Genomic DNA, 18,953 nt, shown 5'->3' with positions numbered 1-18,953 from the left:
AACCCTCTAACCATTTTCTCCCCCCCCCAGTACCGCAGACCCCTCATCATTGAGATGCAGTCCATCCCTTCTATAGAGTCTGTGCATTTATCTCCCCAACCTCCCGCTCCCTCCCTGGTGTAGCGCGGGGTACAGGAGGTGTTCCAGAAAATATTTCCTTGGAGGTCCTTTTCCTACGTTTGTCATTTAGTGCCAGAGAATCTTTTTTAAGGACGCCCCGCCTGCCAATTATTTGTCATTAATATCAACATGGGCTGTGACTGCTGGATCATCACCAGCCCTTCCCAACAATCTGTCCAACCGGTCAGGGGTGTAACCAATGTTCCATCCAATTTTTCTTAGTTGGCATGCGCTGAAAATTTCTCTTGTGCAAAAAGTTTCACAGAGCAAACATTTTTGGACATGTGCGCTCTCTAAAAAAGCTATGTGCGCGCGCACAAGCGCACAGCTTAGAGGGAACACTGGGCGTAACTAGAAACCACCGGGCAGTCCCATGACGTCGGTGGGGGACCCACTGATGTCGGTGTGCGGTCCCGCTGATGACAGTGGGCGGTCCCGCTGATGTCTGTGCATGGTCCCACTGGTGTCGGGGCTTGGACATCGCAGGAAACACCCCCATTTAAAGGGGAAATGTGCAGGGAGCAGGACGTGTCAAGACCCCGGTCCCGCGACCTGGAGGACCCGGGTGTTGACCCAGAGAACCAGAGAAGCGATACTTCACCCAGAGATCTCTGGGTCAAACCCAAAGACTTCCCAAGTATGGTGGCCACCTCTTGTGTGTCCAGCATTTGTTGGTTTGGCCATTCAAGGTGTGTCTTTCTCTAGACAGCTGGAGAGCAACTGGGAGCCCATTCTGAAACATGGGAAGTGGTGGCTGTGGTTTCACGGTTTCAGGTATTACCCCACAAAGCTCAAAAAACTCTTCCTCCGACTCTGGTTTGACTGTATTTGTTGCGTTTTTTGTAGATCTTATGGTTTCTATTTTCACAGTTGTGTCTTCGCTGTTACCCAAATGGCTTCCAGGTTCTCAACCTATGTGGCAAAACATGCTGTGGTTTTGCTTTTTCTATATTATTATTTATTTATTATTATTATTTATTGTTTTATACAGCGCCATCAAATTCCGTAGCGCTGTACAATGGGAGGACAGGACACAACAAGTAGTAACATAACAATTTGACTTACAGAGACAACAGGCGGGGAGGGCCTATCTATACCTTTCATTTGCCTTCCCAAACCTAAGCCCTGCCCTGAACCCCTTTAATGCTAACTTCACCCCCGACCCTAGTTTAAAATGTCTTCCAACCCTCTAACCATCTTCTCCCCCCCCCAGTACCGCAGACCCCTCATCATTGAGATGCAGTCCATCCCTTCTATAGAGTCTGTGCATTTATCTCCCCAACCTCCCGCTCCCTCCCTGGTGTAGCGCGGGGTACAGGAGGTGTTCCAGAAAATATTTCCTTGGAGGTGTTTTTCCTACGTTTGTCATTTAGTGCCAGAGAATCTTTTTTAAGGACGCCCCGCCTGCCAATTATTTGTCATTAGTATCAACATGGGCTGTGACTGCTGGATCATCACCAGCCCTTCCCAACAATCTATCCAACCGGTCAGGGGTGTAATCAATGTTCCATCTAATTTTTCTTAGTTGGCATGCGCTGAAAATTTCTCTTGTGCAAAAAGTTTCACAGAGCAAAAAGTTTGTGCGCACAATATCCGCGCGGCATAAAGTTTCCAAAAAATAATTATTTTTTCCTTTTTTGGGGAAAAACTGCACAAGCGCACAGCTTAGAGGGAACACTGGGCGTAACTAGAAACCACCGGGCAGTCCCATGACGTCGGTGGGGGACCCACTGATGTCGGTGTGCGGTCCCGCTGGTGACAGTGGGCAGTCCCGCTGACGTCTGTGCATGGTCCCACTGGTGTCGGGGCTTGTGTGTCCGGCATATGTTGGTTTGGCCATTCAAGGTGTGTCTTTCTCTAGACAGCTGGAGAGCAAGTGGGAGCCCATTCTGAAACATGGGAAGTGGTAGCTGTGGTTTCACGGTTTCAGGTATTACCCAAAAAACTCAAAAAACTCTTCCTCCGACTCTGGTTTGACTGTATTTGTTGCGTTTTTTGTAGATATTATGGTTTCTATTTTCACAGTTGTGTCTTCGCTGTCACTCCGTCTGCGTTCCCGCTCTGTAATCCTGTTTGTGTTATCGCTAATTTGCTGCAGCATGAAAGATCTAAGATCTTGAAAGCGACGTTGAGGATCCGTAGCATAGGACCGTGGATCGCTTTGACCATGTCAGCGGCGTGAGGCGACAGATCTGTTTCCACAGGTTCTTCCTGATGGAAGATGTTGTCGTATTTAGTGGATCCAGTCATGGCCGTTAGACACGCAGGTAATATGTAGAGCATACAGCACCTTGCCAGCTCTCTAAAGCTCTCGCTGTGGGGTAGTTTGCAGAAGTGTTTGAGTTCTGTGATTGTTTTATTTTTCCCTCTTTTTAGATATTAGGCTTTTAACGATCATATATAATATGGACAGTACTGGGATTATGATGTGGTCATTATTGCCCCAGTATATTCTTGTATATATAGGTTTTTCCCCTATGGGCAGTTCTGTAGATGTGTTTATGGGTATATTTGCAGGGTGTGTTATTCATTTCCCAGTAGGGGAATAGATTAGATTTATATTAAAATGCCTGTCAACGCTCAGGGTTTTTGCCCCAATCTCAGGGTGACGGGGCAGATTCTCAGGGTCACACACTATGTTATGGTTGATATCCCTGCTTGAATACAGGTGACTCAATGGACTGCATCTTTAAATAACGACAAGTCAAGATCTCCACGACGACTGGAATTAGAGCCATTTGGTAACTACGTATAAAGGGTTAATATTTCAGGAGCCGCAGGGTCCGCTCGTTCACAGAGATCCCAGGTATGGTAACGAGATCTCTCTGGGCGACCAGCAAAAGGGAAAATGTTGCAAGCTTTACTGTGTTAAATGGAGATAACAGGAAGTGTTATGCAAATAAGCGACTTCCTGTGCGGCAACGCATGAGCCGGAGCGATTAGAAGGCCGTGTCCCGCTTCTTCTGCGTTGGTGACGTTACGGGCAGTCTCCATACATAACGTTATGTGCTGTCTCGTGCGGGTTAGACGCTCTATAAACCCCCGGTATTATCCCGCGACGGCCTCACGTTCTCTCAGCGATGAATGCGTTCTAGTGAAGGGCCTGATGTGGTTTCACAATCCCAATTCTCACTACTTTTCTTGTGTTGCACATTAGTCGGGATAAACAGACGTTCTAGATCAGGCCTTCTTAGAACGAAGCAGAAGTGAGGAATGTTTGATAGTCATGTGACATGTCCAGCTCTGCAGAGTGTTTCTATAAGGAAAGCTCTGCAGAGCCCCTAATCCCACCAGCTTGAAGCCATACCTGGGAACTCTCCGGGTTTGATCCGGAGTCTTACCAGGCTTAACTTTTTTTTTAATATAAAAAATGCATTCTTTGGTTGTATCGTGAAATAAATATTCTTTCTTAAAGCCTCTAATAGAAAAGGGCCGCGCGGGGGGGAATCAGAAAACACGTCAGGTAGGTGAGGACCGTATCAGATGGATGAGGGCAGCACCGTTATTCCGGGATCAGTGCACCGGTAACGTGGTCATGGAGATCCCTCACCTCTCCGCTATCCTTTTACTGACCCCCCCATAGCCTGCAGGTGCCATGTTTCTGTTTCCGGCCATACATCTTTTATTCACTAACACCTGTCCGACAGATCAGTTAAAGGCACAGGGTTTCTGTTACAGCTGTAAGTAAGAGGAACCGGCGGGGAACACGAGATCCTTCGTCAGGAGATCCTCGGAGATCGTAGCTGCCGTCCCCTCGCCGACACGTTTGTAACTAAAGTCACGAATTCAAAGTTTTTGTGAGGCTTAATAATCGACTGGAAGGAATAAGATCCGCTGGGGTTTATTTGCTCATCATACTGGAGATTGCAAAAAATCCTCTAAGTGGAACAGCAGCGTTAATGGCCCCTGACTATAGATATAAAATAATTGTGTTAACTGTTAGTGATCCAAAGCGTCAGGATGGAAATCACATTTCCGGAGATTATTAGATGTGAAATAAAGAGACAAGGAATGTGTCATTTACGGAATATCCTGATACGGAGCGTACAGCGCGGCAGGTATTCCGTGTAACGGGTACAAAGTGCGGCAGAAGGGGCAGATTCTCCGGGTCACACAGTCTGACTCCTTCCTATTCTCCCCCCGCTGGGATCATATATAAGACTCCCAGTTGGTTTTGCTTTTGCTTCCAGTATGTTATGGTCGAATTTCCTGCTTGAACACAGGTGATTCAATTAAGTGTATTTTTAAACAGTGACAAGTCAAGGTTTCCATGATGACCCGTATAAGCGTGATTTGGGTAACACATCTGATGAGTTACTACACAGAATCTTCCCTATGGGCTATTAAAGAGTTAATATTTCAAGGGTCTCGGGGTCCACTGATTTAGAAAGTTCCCGGGTATGAAGGGCCAACTCCAATGAGCTTCTGCTGCAGGAAGCGCGTGGCTGGCCCTGTATAATGTATAGTGAAATCAGAGAGATAGTCTCCTTAGCCATTGAATTATACATTATACAGGGCCAGCTCAGCCTGACTGTGTTATGTCCAACTCTGACATGATTCAGATTGTGTCAGCGCTGAACCCAGAGGCACCTCCAGCCCCCGGTATTAAATAACCTTCTAACCCCCACTGTTAGGGCTCTAGCTCAGGGGTGTCCAACCTGTGGCCATCCGGCTGCTGCAGGACTACATCTCCCATAATGCTCTTTCAGCTACGGACCTGGCAGAGGAGTATGGGAGACGTAGTCCTGCAGCAACTGGAGGGCCACAGGTTGGACACCCCTGCTCTGGCTGATCAGCCTCGCTGGAGTTTGCCATCGGGGTGGCCCGTACCCCTGCACAGGGCCTGGGCAAGCACAGGGGCCCGGGCTCCCTGATCTCCTCGTTGGCAGAGGGGGCCCCAAGATTTCTGATTGGCTCCCGCGTTTCCTTATGACGCACCAGGAAATAAACGTAAAATAACCATGAAATATCTGCAAATAGAAACTCATTCATGAAACGTTTTTATATAAACGGGGCTTTTAACTAAACGGGGCATTTAAACTGCTGTATTAGAACGTCAGCCCCCCAGGCCTTTACAGTCCAAACGAAGAGTGATTTAAAACAAGGTGATCTACCCCGGCAGCATCTGTGACATCACACACCTTATTACATAACATTACAAGCAGGAAACACAAACTCGCAAGGAATAGAGTGACAGCACAAGAGACAGTCCGCACACAGGCGAGACAGCACGAGAGACAGCCTGCACCCAGGCGAGACAGCACGAGAGACAGCCTGCACCCAGGCGAGACAGCACAAGAGACAGCTCGCACACAGGCGAGACAGCACGAGAGACAGCCTGCACCCAGGCGAGACAGCACGAGAGACAGCCTGCACCCAGGCGAGACAGCACAAGAGACAGCTCGCACACAGGCGAGACAGCACGAGAGACAGCCTGCACCCAGGCGAGACAGCAGGAGAGACAGCACACACACAGGCGAGACAGCACGAGAGACAGCCTGCACCCAGGCGAGACAGCGCGAGAGACAGCCTGCACCCAGGCGAGACAGCACGAGAGACAGCCCGCACACAGGCGAGACAGCACGAGAGACAGCCTGCACCCAGGCGAGACAGCACGAGAGACAGCCTGCACCCAGGCGAGACAGCACGAGAGACAGCCTGCACCCAGGCGAGACAGCAGGAGAGACAGCGCACACACAGACGAGACAGCACGAGACAGCCCGCACACAGGCGAGACAGCACGAGACAGTGCGCACACAGGCGAGACAGCACGAGAGACAGCCTGCACCCAGGCGAGACAGCGCGAGAGACAGCCTGCACCCAGGCGAGACAAAGCGAGAGACAGCCTGCACCCAGGCGAGACAGCACGAGACAGTCCACGCACAGGCGAGAAAGCCCACAGGTGAGACAGCACTCTACCCTTACAAAAGATTACCCTGATCTTCTGCCAAAATGTTAATGAGAGCGCTCACCTGCGAAGGGCACGAGCAGACAGAACACACACAGAAAACACATCAGCATCTTAAGTTTTTCTTTTGTTGTTTGACTGTATAAAAAGACACAGCTGCGCGGGGCGGCGGATCTCAGGTAACCCAGCAGTGCGTGGATCTATGCGTATAAACGAAAGCCTGTGAGCGGAGCGCGGTGTGACATCATAGATCTACCTGCTGGGGCAGGTCAGATCCTACTAAAAAAGGAGCGGGATCCATCATTTCCTGGATCATATGATAAAAATTACATTTTTTATGTTTACTTTCTGGCTTTTACTTCTATGTGTCCAGGACGAAATAATATCAAAGCATCCCAACAATGCGCACACACTGGATCCCAGCAATCTTATGCTTCATCCACTGGATCACACTCTCACATCCCACACACTGGATCCCAGCAATTTTATGCTTCATCCACTGGATCACACTCTCACATCCCAAACACTGGATCCCAGCAATCTTATGCTTCATCCACTGGATCACACTCTCACATCCCAAACACTGGATCCCACTCTCACATCCCACACACTGGATCCCAGCAATCTTATGCTTCATCCACTGGATCACACTCTCACATCCCACACACTGGATCCCAGCAATCTTATGCTTCATCCACTGGATCCCACTCTCACATCCCACACACTGGATCCCAGCAATCTTATGCTTCATCCACTGGATCCCACTCTCACATCCCACACACTGGATCCCAGCAATCTCACTCTTCATCCACTGGATCCCACTCTCACATCCCACACACTTGATCCCAGCAATCTCACTCTTCATCCACTGGATCACACTCTCACATCCCACACACTGGATCCCAGCAATCTTATGCTTCATCCACCGGATCAGAGCAATCTCATATTATTATTTATTGTTTTATATAGAGCCATCAAATTCCGTAGCGCTGTACAATGGGTAGACAGGATATTTTTCCTCAGTACACAACAATCCCAGATGCCACTCAGTGGGTCACCCAGCAATGTCACATTCACTCACTGGATCACAGAAATCATACACTTCGTCCATTGGATCACAGTCTCACATTCCAGCCATTGCATCACACAGCCACTCAGTGGATCGCCCACCGATGACACGTGTCACTCAGTGGATCACAGCAATCTGTCACTTCATCCAGTAGAGGAAGGCAAGCTCATGTTGGAAATCACGGCAGCCCCATACGGTTCCCCAGCCGGATCACTCCCCGCAGCCCAGAGACCCGGATTAAGCGGCCGCCAGGGCCCGGGTTAAGCCCTTATCACGCCCCGTCCTCTTCCCTTATCACGCCCCGTCCTCTTCCCTTATCTCGGATAATGACCCTGGCGACCACCCCCTTCCTCATGGCTCTGCCCGACCGCGGCCGTTCCAACGCCCTCTCTCCCCCGTGACGTCACAGGCGGGGGAGGTTTGCGGGGATCAGATTGGCCGATCCCCCGGCGCTTCGTCCAATCGGCGGCTAGGCCAGTGTGAGTGCGAATAGCGCTGGAGGGGGATCTCAGTCCGCGCTGCTGGGAGGAGGCGGTGGTGGAGGCAGGCTCTCCTACCCCCAGCTCCTCCAGCCGACACCGCCGCACACCGACAGCCGAGGGGGCCCACAGGTGAGCCTGGGACGGAGCGGCCTGGTGGAGGGAGCCAGGGCCATGGAGGGGGGCGAGCGGGGAGACATACGCTGCGAGCCGTTATATGCAAGGAGTTGTGCGCGTGCGCTGTACACTGAACAGCGTGTCCATCCGTCCGTCTGCACAGTGCTCGTTACTGATGTGTATGGCTCCGTATCACTGGATGTGCTTTTACACCGATCGGGCTGCACGGCTGCTGTCCCGGGATATGGCGCTGAATGTCCGGTAATAGCAGTATATCTACTGCTAGTGCATTGGGAGGCACGCGCCGGTCTTAATGAAAGGGCTCTGTATTTATGGGACGTGATTTTGTCTAATAATAATAATAATAGCGCATGACACATATAACATGGTAGATATCTCTATATGATGGGGGGGGGGGGTGTATCAGGCATGTGCAGTTGCATGAATGTGTTACCCGTATAGCTATATGTTACATGATGGGTGACAGACAGAGATCTGTGTATCTGCACATGTCATATATGTTCATATGTATAACGTGTGTTCAGGCTGTACGGCAGCGTGCGGGTCGGGGCCCAATGGCAGCGGATAGATGTCTCTTCTTAGGGTTTTGTTACGTGTGACAGCAGGTCGGATCGGTTTGGACCGCCTAAGTCTGCCTGTTTCCCTGCTGTGAAGATTGAGGCCTTAATCGGTCCTTGTTCTAGATCCAGGAGCCATACGCCTATCCCATGCATGTTTAAAAACCCTTACTGCTGGGAGGCTGTTCCACTTAACTACCACTCTCTCGGTAAAGTGAAACGTCCTTGCGTTTCCATTCTCTCAGTGCGCCAGAGTTACAGGGCCATAGCGTGCTTTGCGGGGGATACTGGACTCGAGGTTTCATACAAATCTCTTTAAAACTAACGACTAATGAACAGACAGTGCTGGTTCTACTTCGTAATTCTACAAGAAATCTAGAACCTGCGACGATGTCATCGGGTAACTTGGCAGCTCTCTCCTCTCTGATGTCATCCAGGCTCTGCCATGAACTTCTCAAAGAAAACTTTGAGGCCGAACACAAGATCCCAGGCCCGTCGTATTCTCAATGACATCCGGTGGGCAGAGGGATTCCCGGGATGTCCTTGAGCTCATTCATCCGTCAGCGGTTCCCTGGTGGAGGATCTTCCCGAGGGGGGGGTTCCCTGGTGGAGGATCTTCCCGAGGGGGGGGTTCCCTGGTGGAGGATCTTCCCGAGGGGGGTTCCCTGGTGGAGGATCTTCCCGAGGGGGGGGTTCCCTGGTGGAGGATCTTCCCGAGGGGGGGTTCCCTGGTGGAGGATCTTCCCGAGGGGGGGGTTCCCTGGTGGAGGATCTTCCCGAGGGGGGGGTTCCCTGGTGGAGGATCTTCCCGAGGGGGGGTTCCCTGGTGGAGGATCTTCCTGAGGGGGGTTCCCTGGTGGAGGATCTTCCTGAGGGGGGGTTCCCTGGTGGAGGATCTTCCCAAGGGGGGGTTCCCTGGTGGAGGATCTTCCCGAGGGGGGGTTCCCTGGTGGAGGATCTTCCCGAGGGGGGGTTCCCTGGTGGAGGATCTTCCCGAGGGGGGGTTCCCTGGTGGAGGATCTTCCCGAGGGGGGGTTCCCTGGTGGAGGATCTTCCCGAGGGGCGGGTTCCCTGGTGGAGGATCTTCCCGAGGGGGGGGATTCCCTGGTGGAGGATCTTCCCGAGGGGGGGTCTCCTCGGTGGCACTGGGGTTAGTTTGTGGCTTGTAACCGTGGGCTTATGTGCTAATGAAACCACCCAAGAGCTTCAGAGACAACTTGCTTTACTTAATGGACCTCCAAGGACGTTCAAGGAGTCCGTCGGATGTCTGACTTAATACTCCAATCTGACCGCTGCCTGCAGGACGTGTTTTGGGTGAATAAAGGCCGCGTTGATGAGTTTTAGTGATTATTTGTATATTTGAGCTGTTTACGTTTGTTTCCTTCGTTGTGTCCCGGTTAGTATATTCGACCCCCGTGGGCTCTCGGTCTCGCCCGGTATAGCCGTCTTAAGGAGCCCCCAGGCCACGTCGTAAGACATTCTTCTACATACAGAAGCTGCAGCCTGTGATATTAGTGTATACAGTGTCGTGGGCCACTGCCCCGATTTATCTTATTATCATTAAACATTAACATTTTTCTTGCGAAGTCCAAATATTTAATTGTTTTATGACAATCCTCTTGATCAGCGCTGATATTATTTTATTGCTGTCTCTAGCAGGGCGAGTTTAATGATAACGATTGTGCAATTTCTTCTATCTCATTCATTCACTTTTTGTTGCATAGGATATAATAGGAACGTGGAATCTGACAGCTGGTTCTGCCCATTTAATCTGCCCTCTACTCCTGATGTAATCAGTCGTTGGTCTCGTCTTAGATTCAGTAGCCATATGCCTATCCCATACATATCCCATCTTCCTCTTCTGCTGGGAGGCTGTTCCACTCATCTACCACCCTATAAAGTAAACCTTTCCTCTTGCTGTAACATAACATTTTCCTGTACTTTGTTCTCTTTGGTGATAAAGCAGCCAGGATGACCGGCTAAACTCTGGAAGCTGTATCTCCTTTTCACGTCGCAGCTGTGTATGTCCTGCATGCGCGTTGAGACGATGTTCCCGTCTAGCGCGCTCTCTCCCCGTACGTCGGATTGTCTCCTCGGATCCACGCAGATCTCTTCTAATCCTGCTTTCTGCTGACACGCGTGATACATGTGCCAGATGTGTAAAGCATCGTGTGTGCCGAAGTTTCAGTAAGAACGTATATGTTTCAGGTTGTCCATGCCCGGCGTGGCATCCCGGAGTACGTTTCCATACACAGCACAGTGATGTATCCGGGGCAGATGTGTAATGGGATAGAGAATAAGGGTATTGGGTTGTACCGTGTTGGCTGAAGTATTATAGACTGCAAGCTTTTGAGCCGATCTGGGTCTCTCTGGAGGAGATGTGATAGAAGAAGCATTTAAAGGGATTTAACAAAGTGCAGGTTTTTTTTTTTTTTGAACAGCCTCCCAGCAGATGTGGTCAGGGGAATTGAAACATGCATGGCATAGTCATAGATGAGACCAAGTACTATAGACAGTCCGCACAGGTCTGATCTGCCGCCACTTTCTATAGACACGCGATAAAAGACTGCTTTGTGCACATGCACGCCGGAGGGCAGCTTGTTGTGTACTCGTGGGTAAACACGCGTTTTATACCCTGTGTCCCCTAACGGATCAGTGCCATCATGGGGGATTCTGTGCCTGTTGAGCCGGACCACAATATCACATTCATTCAGCCCTTCGCTGTGGCGTGACCTCTATCTAAAATAAAGATATTACACATTTATAATATTTATTTATTTTTGGGTTTATTTTATTGGTAAGAGAGTAATTTTTATTTATCATGCGAGTCATTTCAGGTGATTGGTGTTTATTTATTTGAAATGGGATAACATGATGTCGGTAATCGGTATCGGCTGCTCTGTTTTGATATCTAGTTATTTTTTTATTCTCTGATTTATTTTATTTTTGAAATTTTTTTATTTGATTTAATTTTTTGTTGCATTGCTTGTTCATTTACCTGGTTAATGCTGGTAGTCCCCCCCCCCCCCCGTTCAGATGCCCCACATGGCCAAGTTGAACGGCGGCCTCTCATGCCATCAGAATGATGGTTGTATGGTCACATACCAACTGTCCTGGGTTCTGTAAGGCAGTCCTGATTTTCACTCACTGTCCCGATTTTGCCCCCACTTGTACACCTGAAATGTTTAGGGGTGGGCTATAACCCGAGACGAGATGGGGGGGGTGAATAAAAATGTTTCTTGCTGCTTACTGACGCTTGTTTTGTTTTGATGCAGGGGTTGCGGCAGCGCTGCGCGGGTGACGATGGCCATCGCCGCGGATAGGACGGGAAACATGGGATTTCTTATACTGAAAATGATCCTGCGGTTTGCTTTTATGGTCATCAACAACATGTTTGCGATTCCGTCCTACGTGTTCTATTTAATAGCTCTGCAACCTTTAAGACTTTTCAACCCCAAGCTCTTCTGGTGCATCGAGGGAGTCATGTTTAAATGGCTTCTGGCAATGGTGGCATCGTGGGGCTGGACTGCGGGATACACAGGTACGTTCTCGCGTTCTTACACTAACGGGGGCTTTATGGGGCTTTAAGAACCTTGTAAGATTTATTGCTCGAGCCCCCCGCGCAGCCCCCCGTACCATCCGTAACCCCGCTTCGTCTCCCAGAAAACACGGATACCTATTTTCTGTTTTATTAAATGTGGCCGCTGGCAGAGGGTTGGACACAAAAGTATTCTGTGTAACGTACGAGTTCCGATTGATTTTTTTGGGGGGGACTGATGCCTTTTAATTAGTAATAATGTGCTTTGTTAGGACATGAGAGAACTCTCTATCTGTGTGTGTATGTACTGTGTGTACATATGTTAGTATGTGTGTATGTATATATGATTGTGTGTGTATGTGCTGTGAGTGTGTGTATATATCTTAGTGTGTGTGTGTACAGTGTTTGTATATATGTTAGTATGTGTGTATGTATATATGATTGTGTGTGTGTGTACAGTGAGTGTGTATATGAGTGTGTGTGTGTGTACAGTGTGTTAGTATGAGTGTGTGTGTATATAAATGAGTGATTTAAATTGCAAGCCGTGCGATTTGCTTATCCATTGATTATTCCTGAAATCTGGCGCGGCTTTTCCGCCCCGGGGACAGAGATGTGAAGCGGACGGATGTCCCCGGTTGGTGTAAGTGACGATAATGACTGCGCGGCTGTGACTATCGTGTCGCTTCTACGATAACCTGAACGCGTCGCCTGGTTTTTGGTTTAGTTGGAGTTGTTTTATCATTAAGTTAACGCCTGGGCTCGGTGAGAGCTCAACACGAGCCGGATGTATGTATTACGGCGTTTTCTCTGTACATATCCGCCGTCATGCGTTTTATCACCAGGTATGGTGGTCTGTCGGTACGCGCCATACGTTCCATGGAAAGACCCTTTTTCGACGCCTGGAGCTTTTCAGAACAAGGGAACCTATTTATTTTTAAGGCAAGGCTAATGGAAACTCCTTAATACTTCTTGTTGAATCCCCTTAGCAAAATCTCAGACGTTAAAGTTTGTAGCAGATCGGGACACGTACCTTCCCTGAAATGCATGACGGGGAATCGGACCGAAGAGCTCACAATCCGCCATATCTTGGGCGCGCAGGAATAAAGTTTTATGCCACGTTGATCTACCAGAGTGCGTAAGAATTGGTAACAAACCATTAGAAACCGTATGTGGCCATTTGCCCCTCTGCCAGCAGAGGTGTTTATTAAAGGGGCAGTTACTGTCCCAGGCAGCTTCGTGAAAGGAAGGTGGGGGGCATCATGGAAATGTATCATTAAAGTGAGCATGTTGTCAGTGGGTCCCTTTAATTATGATGCCATATTAATATTGACACTTTAAATGATTATTGATTGATATAGCGCATCGTATACCGCAGCGCTGTAAACGATGACTGTGTCGGTACGGCTGATTATTTAGACGAAATCTCTTCTGTGTCGGACGAGGGGCATGCCTTGTGTTTTGATAATTTGCTCGTCTGCCCGGAACGGAGAACATGCGGTTCCTTTTCTTGGTATGTTTAGCGTGGTGTCATACGGTGGACGCAATCTTCGCCCAGCTCGCTTAACTAGAATATATCTGAAATGCGAGGCATTAAGCCGGCCGGCGATGCTGTCCTTTTAAGGAGTATTCATAGAACGCGGGTCGTATCCGTGACGTAACTGCAAAGTTTTTCACAAGAAATGCACCTAAAGGTTTTTTTTTTTTTTTTTTTTTCCCCCGACTTCCTGGAGTGTCGGTGGGACTACGTGGCCGGCTTCAGGTTACCAGACCTCGGTTTGTAGGCAGTTTGGGGAGGGTCGGCGATTGTCAGCCTTAGGGGGTAGTCCGAGTGCCAGAAGTCGTCACAAAGGTCATCGCATTATGTGAGCTCCAGTGCCTCTTTAGTAGATCGCACCCCACCTCCGAAACACAAAGCCGCCGCTCCATACACAGTCGCTTTCTTGTGAAAATCACCTAAGCGTCGGATCGTTTTGCTTATCGGGTTACGGTAAATGGTGTTAAGTAGATCATTCTTTGTTACGGAAGGGCAGGGTCTTTAATAGTTGAATTGTAGAGCGCTGCGTAATACGTTGGCGCGTAATAAATAAAGAATAATAGCTTGATTTTATTTTGTTTTGGTGTTGTGTTCGCATGCAAATGTTTGGATTGGAATGCTAATTATGCCTTATTCAGCATCACAAAAGGCTTCTCAAAAGCTTCGGTGCCCTTGTGAATAATAGTATACATCTTCGCTCATGCATGACATCATAGCATGAATTCTCTGTCATTTTATTGGGGGTGGGGTATTGGCCACATGCAGAAAGGAAACTGATTATCATTTAAAATGGTTGTTTTAAATACTCAAACATTTCAAGTTTCTTTACATTATGAGGATACGTGGGATTCATTCATTCATTCATTCCTTCATTCATTCTCTGTAACTGGAAATCTAGTCTCGGGTGCCGTTCTAGCGCTGTTATGTTCCAACAGCCTGCTTTAGTTTTACACGCCGACTTCCCCTTTTAAATTGTGCCAATAAAAACTATGCCCTTTTGTACGTTTAATAAAATAAGACCTGTAATACAAAACCTCATTTTCCGTCGGTGCTTCGTGGCTCTTATTGAGCCTGACCCTGGGGCTATTCAACTTTCACACCCCAGGCTTAGCAGTTACTTGCCAAAGAGGAGCATGACTTAAGATAAATGGATTGCTCTCTTTATTATTTTTAGGAATCCCCTAACCAAATGGCTTTAGTGTGTGCTCCGCTTGTCTGGAGTGTATGTTTAAAAAAAAAAAAAAAAAAAAAAAAAAAAAAATATATATATATATATATATTAATAATAAAAAGTATGTATATATATATATATATATATATATTATATAATTTTTTTTATTTATTTTTTTAAATACATCTATATGATGTTACAAAGAAAATATTCTGTTTTTTTGTTTTGTTTTTTATACCATTTAGAATCTAGTGAAGGTGAATTAATTTGATTTCCCGCTATATTCCGGTATAGTGCCTTTTATCACAATTGTGACTTATGATGTACAAAGTTACATTTATCATGACCGAGGAAATTAACGTGACCGGATTTCTTTTCTTTTGCCGTTGACATGAGTCATTGTCTGGTAACAGTCTGCTGCTTATGTATCTTTGTGACATTAATGCTAAGGAATGTATCTTGGCCGCCGGCACATGCTGCTTTGCTATTGGTCAAGATCATTTAGTGGGATGGGCCTTCTGTTTGTTTGGTATGTTCCTTCAAAGGTCATCAACCCGCCCCCCCCGTCACCTTGAGCCATTCCTAATTCTGTACATTATGGAGGTTATTTGATATTTGATCCCGTCTTGTCATACCAGGGAGGCAGCCGGCGTATTAATAGAATAATTCTTAATGGTGTACAATACTTACACACAAAAAAAGCTCGTCGACATAGAGCAACTGCGTTTGGATTTCAACTCCCATCACTCCTAGCTGGATAGCAGTGATGGGATTTATAAACCTTCAGCAGCTGAAAGCTGCCTGGCGTTGTCTCCGCATTCTGTCACAATCCCATTCATACTGTCATATACTTTCAGAGTACTTGCATTATTACTGTATATATAGGCATATATAATAGGCAAAGTGTGTAAGTGTGACGATAAAGTCCTGATGTTGCCTATAAAACAGTTCTTTTAATCCAGATCTAAATAAAAAATATTAAGAAACCAAAATTGAATTTAAAAAATGACTAATATTAGGTCGCCTTTCAAAAATAAGACTTAAAACAAAGCCTTAAGGGGGCATGCATCCCCCTGATGATTAACGAACGTCCGGACCAAGAAACCCCGCAGAGTATGAGGAAGCTGGAGCGGGGGAGAGCTTCAGTTTATTTGCAATGAGGTCACTGTCCCCTTAAAAATAACATTTTTCATATATTTACCCCCAAGGTGTTGTGGTCTAAATAAGATCTGCGTAGCATGTTAAGCATGTGTCATAGCCGGTGTCTTATAGTACATTTTATTCCCTATACAGCCTTGGCAAAGATTACTGTGTATTAAAGGGGAAGTCCAGGGGGGGAGGAGGTTAAAAAAAATATTCTTAGGCATAAACCCCAGCTATATACAGTAAAATATAACCCTCCCGGCCGCTGTATACAGTAAAATATAACCCTCCCCGGCGCTGTATACTGTAAAATATAACCCTCCCCGGCACTGTATACAGTAAAATATAACCCTCCCCGGCACTGTATACAGTAAAATATAACCCTCCCTGGCGCTGTATACAGTAAAATATACCCCCCTGGTGCTGTATACAGTAAAATATAACCCCCCCCGGTGCTGTATACAGTAAAATATAACCCTCCCGGCCGCTGTATACAGTAAAATATAACCCTCCCCGGCGCTGTATACTGTAAAATATAACCCTCCCCGGCACTGTATACAGTAAAATATAACCCTCCCTGGTGCTGTATACAGTAAAATATACCCCCCCGGTGCTGTATACAGTAAAATATAACCCCCCCCCGGTGCTGTATACAGTAAAATATAACCCTCCCCGGCGCTGTATACAGTAAAATATAACCCCCCCCCGGTGCTGTATACAGTAAAATATAAACCTCCCCGGCGCTGTATACAGTAAAATATACCCCCCCCCGGTGCTGTATACAGTAAAATATATACAGTAATGTCGGTCGGCATTGATGACAACCTGGTTTTATCTCATTTTGTCCCAATAAACTCCCTTTATCTGCTGACCTGACGGCGGCCATTGTTGTCAGTCATGTGATATTTTGGGTGACTTTCCTGCCCAATCACTGCACTGCGCTGGTGCTTTATCCCTCTCAGCATCTGTATCCTCAAAAAAAATAACAATGGTGGCCGTCGGCTCTCATATTCTCTCACATAGGCCGGAGCGTCGCTTTAAAAACAATTTATTGCACAGACCTATAGAATACGGGCCTCGGGTTATTCCCGGAATGCGATCCATTCTTCAGCAGGGACAGAAAATGGTTTTTATTTGGTAAATTACCCGTTTACAGCATATTTTGTACACCTCGATCCTAAATTGATTTGTTTTGTGTGCTGGAGTCTCTTGCGAATGGGCATATGTTTGTGTTCATTCCCGAGATAGAGAGATTCCTCGGAGACCAAATTAACCGGCGATGCTTCGCAGGCAACTGAATGTCTCTTTCCGAGCGGAATCCCACTGCTTGTGATTGCTCTTTAAAGCGGAGCTCCCACCACATATGATGTCATGCTAAAAATTAGATTAAAACGAGGTTTCTGCTTAAAAACCGTTTTTACGTAACCTGACATTAGACAGCTGTGCGTTAGTCGTGTGTGTGTTAGTCACGTGTGTGTGTAGAGCTCTGGTATCCGGGCCCGAACGCCCAATTCATATTATACTGCCTTGTAGTAAACAATAGAGTGACTCAGTCTTAATAACCCAGAGGGACACTCTGACTAATGAAGGGTCTATGTATGGAATTATCACTGTCCGCTGCAATATGAATTGGTTAATGTGCCACAACAAATGGCCAAAATGCCCCCTTTTAAGCTGAAATGTGCGGAATGGAACCCCCGCTTAGCCCTCCGCCTAGAATTATTTACACAAAAGAATAACCCAGCCGGACCCTATGATTAATGAAAGTCTGTGTAGGAAGGGACTTCGTTAACATCGCCATAAAGCATCAGCTCAGTGTGGTGACTGCAGGGGGGGGGATTTCCCTGCACCTGGAATTTTAATATGAATCCTTTACCTTCTCAGGGTTTCATTTGGAAGAAGTAAGGGTGTGAGGATAAATTCTAGGGTCTGTAATGTACTATACACGATGCCGATTTCTGTTTAATTCCCTGCCATGTCTGTGATGGAGCCGTGCGGTTTAGAGCGCAGGATTTTCCTGACCGTCCACTTCAGAGACGTATCGCTCTCTTTCTGTTTGTCATGCGTGACATCCGTTCCCTTTAAAGGTCATTTTATGTAGTAAAAAAAAAACAGTGGGGGTTTGCGAATGTGATTACCGCGGCCGATCTGCCGACCAAGCTTTATTTAATGATTTAAAGTGTGGTCAACGCTTCCGCAAAAAAGATTTTGTGCGATAAACCACAATTTTATGCAGTCTTTCAGTATTTGTATGTAAAAAATCAGTAAATATAAATGTATTGTACCTTTTTTTTTTTTTTATTTTTTTTGTGTGAATTATTATTTTTTTGTTTTGTTTTCTGGCGTGTGATGGGTTAAACACCAACTGTTGGGAATGTTCTCTCCGTTGAACCCCTTTATTATTTTGGTACGGGAGGGAAGGAGTACCTGTCGCCGTGCCGCGCATGTTACTCTTTGGTCCTGTGGCATTGCAGGCTTATTAGTACGTGTTATGGAAGCGCTTTAACCCTTCGCATGCTGTAACACTGCGGGTAGAGCTACTATTCGGTAGTATACTGAGGGTATTGCGGTGCCAGCCGAATACTTCTGTTTAGATCGTTAGGTCACCATGGTTACTATGGTGAGATTTATTTTTATTTTTTTATTTATCTAATCGCCTAAACCTATAATTTATTAATTTAAATTTAAGAACAAACTTTTTTTTTTTCTCCCCAATGCTTTAAGCTGGCTATGATGATTCGCTAAAATTCTCCTTATATTAACAGAATGGGAATCAAAAAATCTTCTTTTTCCTAGTCTGATGCAGAATGAATGTTCTCATTCTCATTCTTTGCACAGAGGATGGATTTCATTCATAAATGTGTAATTTGAATTTTGATTTCTTATAGTAATAAACTTTAATATCTAATGGCGATGGAGGGTGCGGAGTTAGATATCTGCCATCTTCCTCCTCCGAAGGGTTCACTATATAGAAGCTGAATTTCCGCAGATCGGCCCTTTTTGGCCCCCGTCTAGTCACCCGTTCTTGCTGTAAAGACTCTGACCTTAATCAGTTGTTGGTCTCGTCTTGGATTCAGGAGCCATATCCTTATCCCACGCATGTTTACATTCCTTCTCTGTATTAGGCTCTACCTTTTCTGCTGGGAGCCTGTTCCACTTATCTACCATGCTGCAGCAGAATAGGTAAATCAATAGCGTATTCACCACGCCTAAAGGTACTTTTTTTTTTGTTGTGGCACATTGGAGCTGGGATGCTTCTCAGTTATTACGTTAGTGGCTTTACGTGGCATTAGATG

At 46.8% G+C, this 18,953-nt stretch overlaps 2 protein-coding genes across 2 annotated transcripts in view; one reads left to right on the top strand and one right to left on the bottom strand.

Annotated features, from left to right (window-relative positions):
- The first annotated feature begins 7,550 nt into the window (after positions 1-7,550).
- LPGAT1 (lysophosphatidylglycerol acyltransferase 1) overlaps positions 7,551-18,953 on the top strand; it is a 31,320-nt gene continuing 19,917 nt past the window's right edge. The window contains exons 1-2 of the mRNA XM_053458701.1: positions 7,551-7,708; positions 11,547-11,812. Coding sequence (XP_053314676.1) covers positions 11,575-11,812 — 238 coding nt within the window. The 5' untranslated portion in view covers positions 7,551-7,708; positions 11,547-11,574. The remainder of the gene's footprint in view (positions 7,709-11,546; positions 11,813-18,953) is intronic.
- LOC128483109 (basic salivary proline-rich protein 3-like) lies at positions 8,825-10,419 on the bottom strand. Its single transcript, XM_053459161.1, has 2 exons — positions 10,213-10,419; positions 8,825-9,433 (listed from the first exon to the last, which is right to left on the bottom strand). The coding sequence occupies exons 1-2, from the start codon at positions 10,417-10,419 to the stop codon at positions 8,825-8,827; spliced, it is 816 nt and encodes a 271-aa protein (XP_053315136.1).

This window comes from Spea bombifrons, chromosome 3, assembly GCF_027358695.1.
Source record: "Spea bombifrons isolate aSpeBom1 chromosome 3, aSpeBom1.2.pri, whole genome shotgun sequence".
In the NCBI taxonomy this organism is placed as follows: Eukaryota; Metazoa; Chordata; class Amphibia; order Anura; family Pelobatidae; genus Spea; species Spea bombifrons.
Note: the sequence above shows the minus strand (reverse complement) of the source record. Positions and strands in the feature narration are given on the sequence as shown.

Excerpts from the sequence above, each read along its gene's own strand:
- LOC128483109 (XM_053459161.1), bottom strand. The coding sequence starts at position 10,419 with ATGTATCACGCGTGTCAGCAGAAAGCAGGATTAGAAGAGATCTGCGTG. Across the intron at positions 9,434-10,212 it reads TTATCACCAAAGAGAACAAA|CCACAAACTAACCCCAGTGC; the intron begins GTACAGGAAAAT and ends CACGGTTACAAG.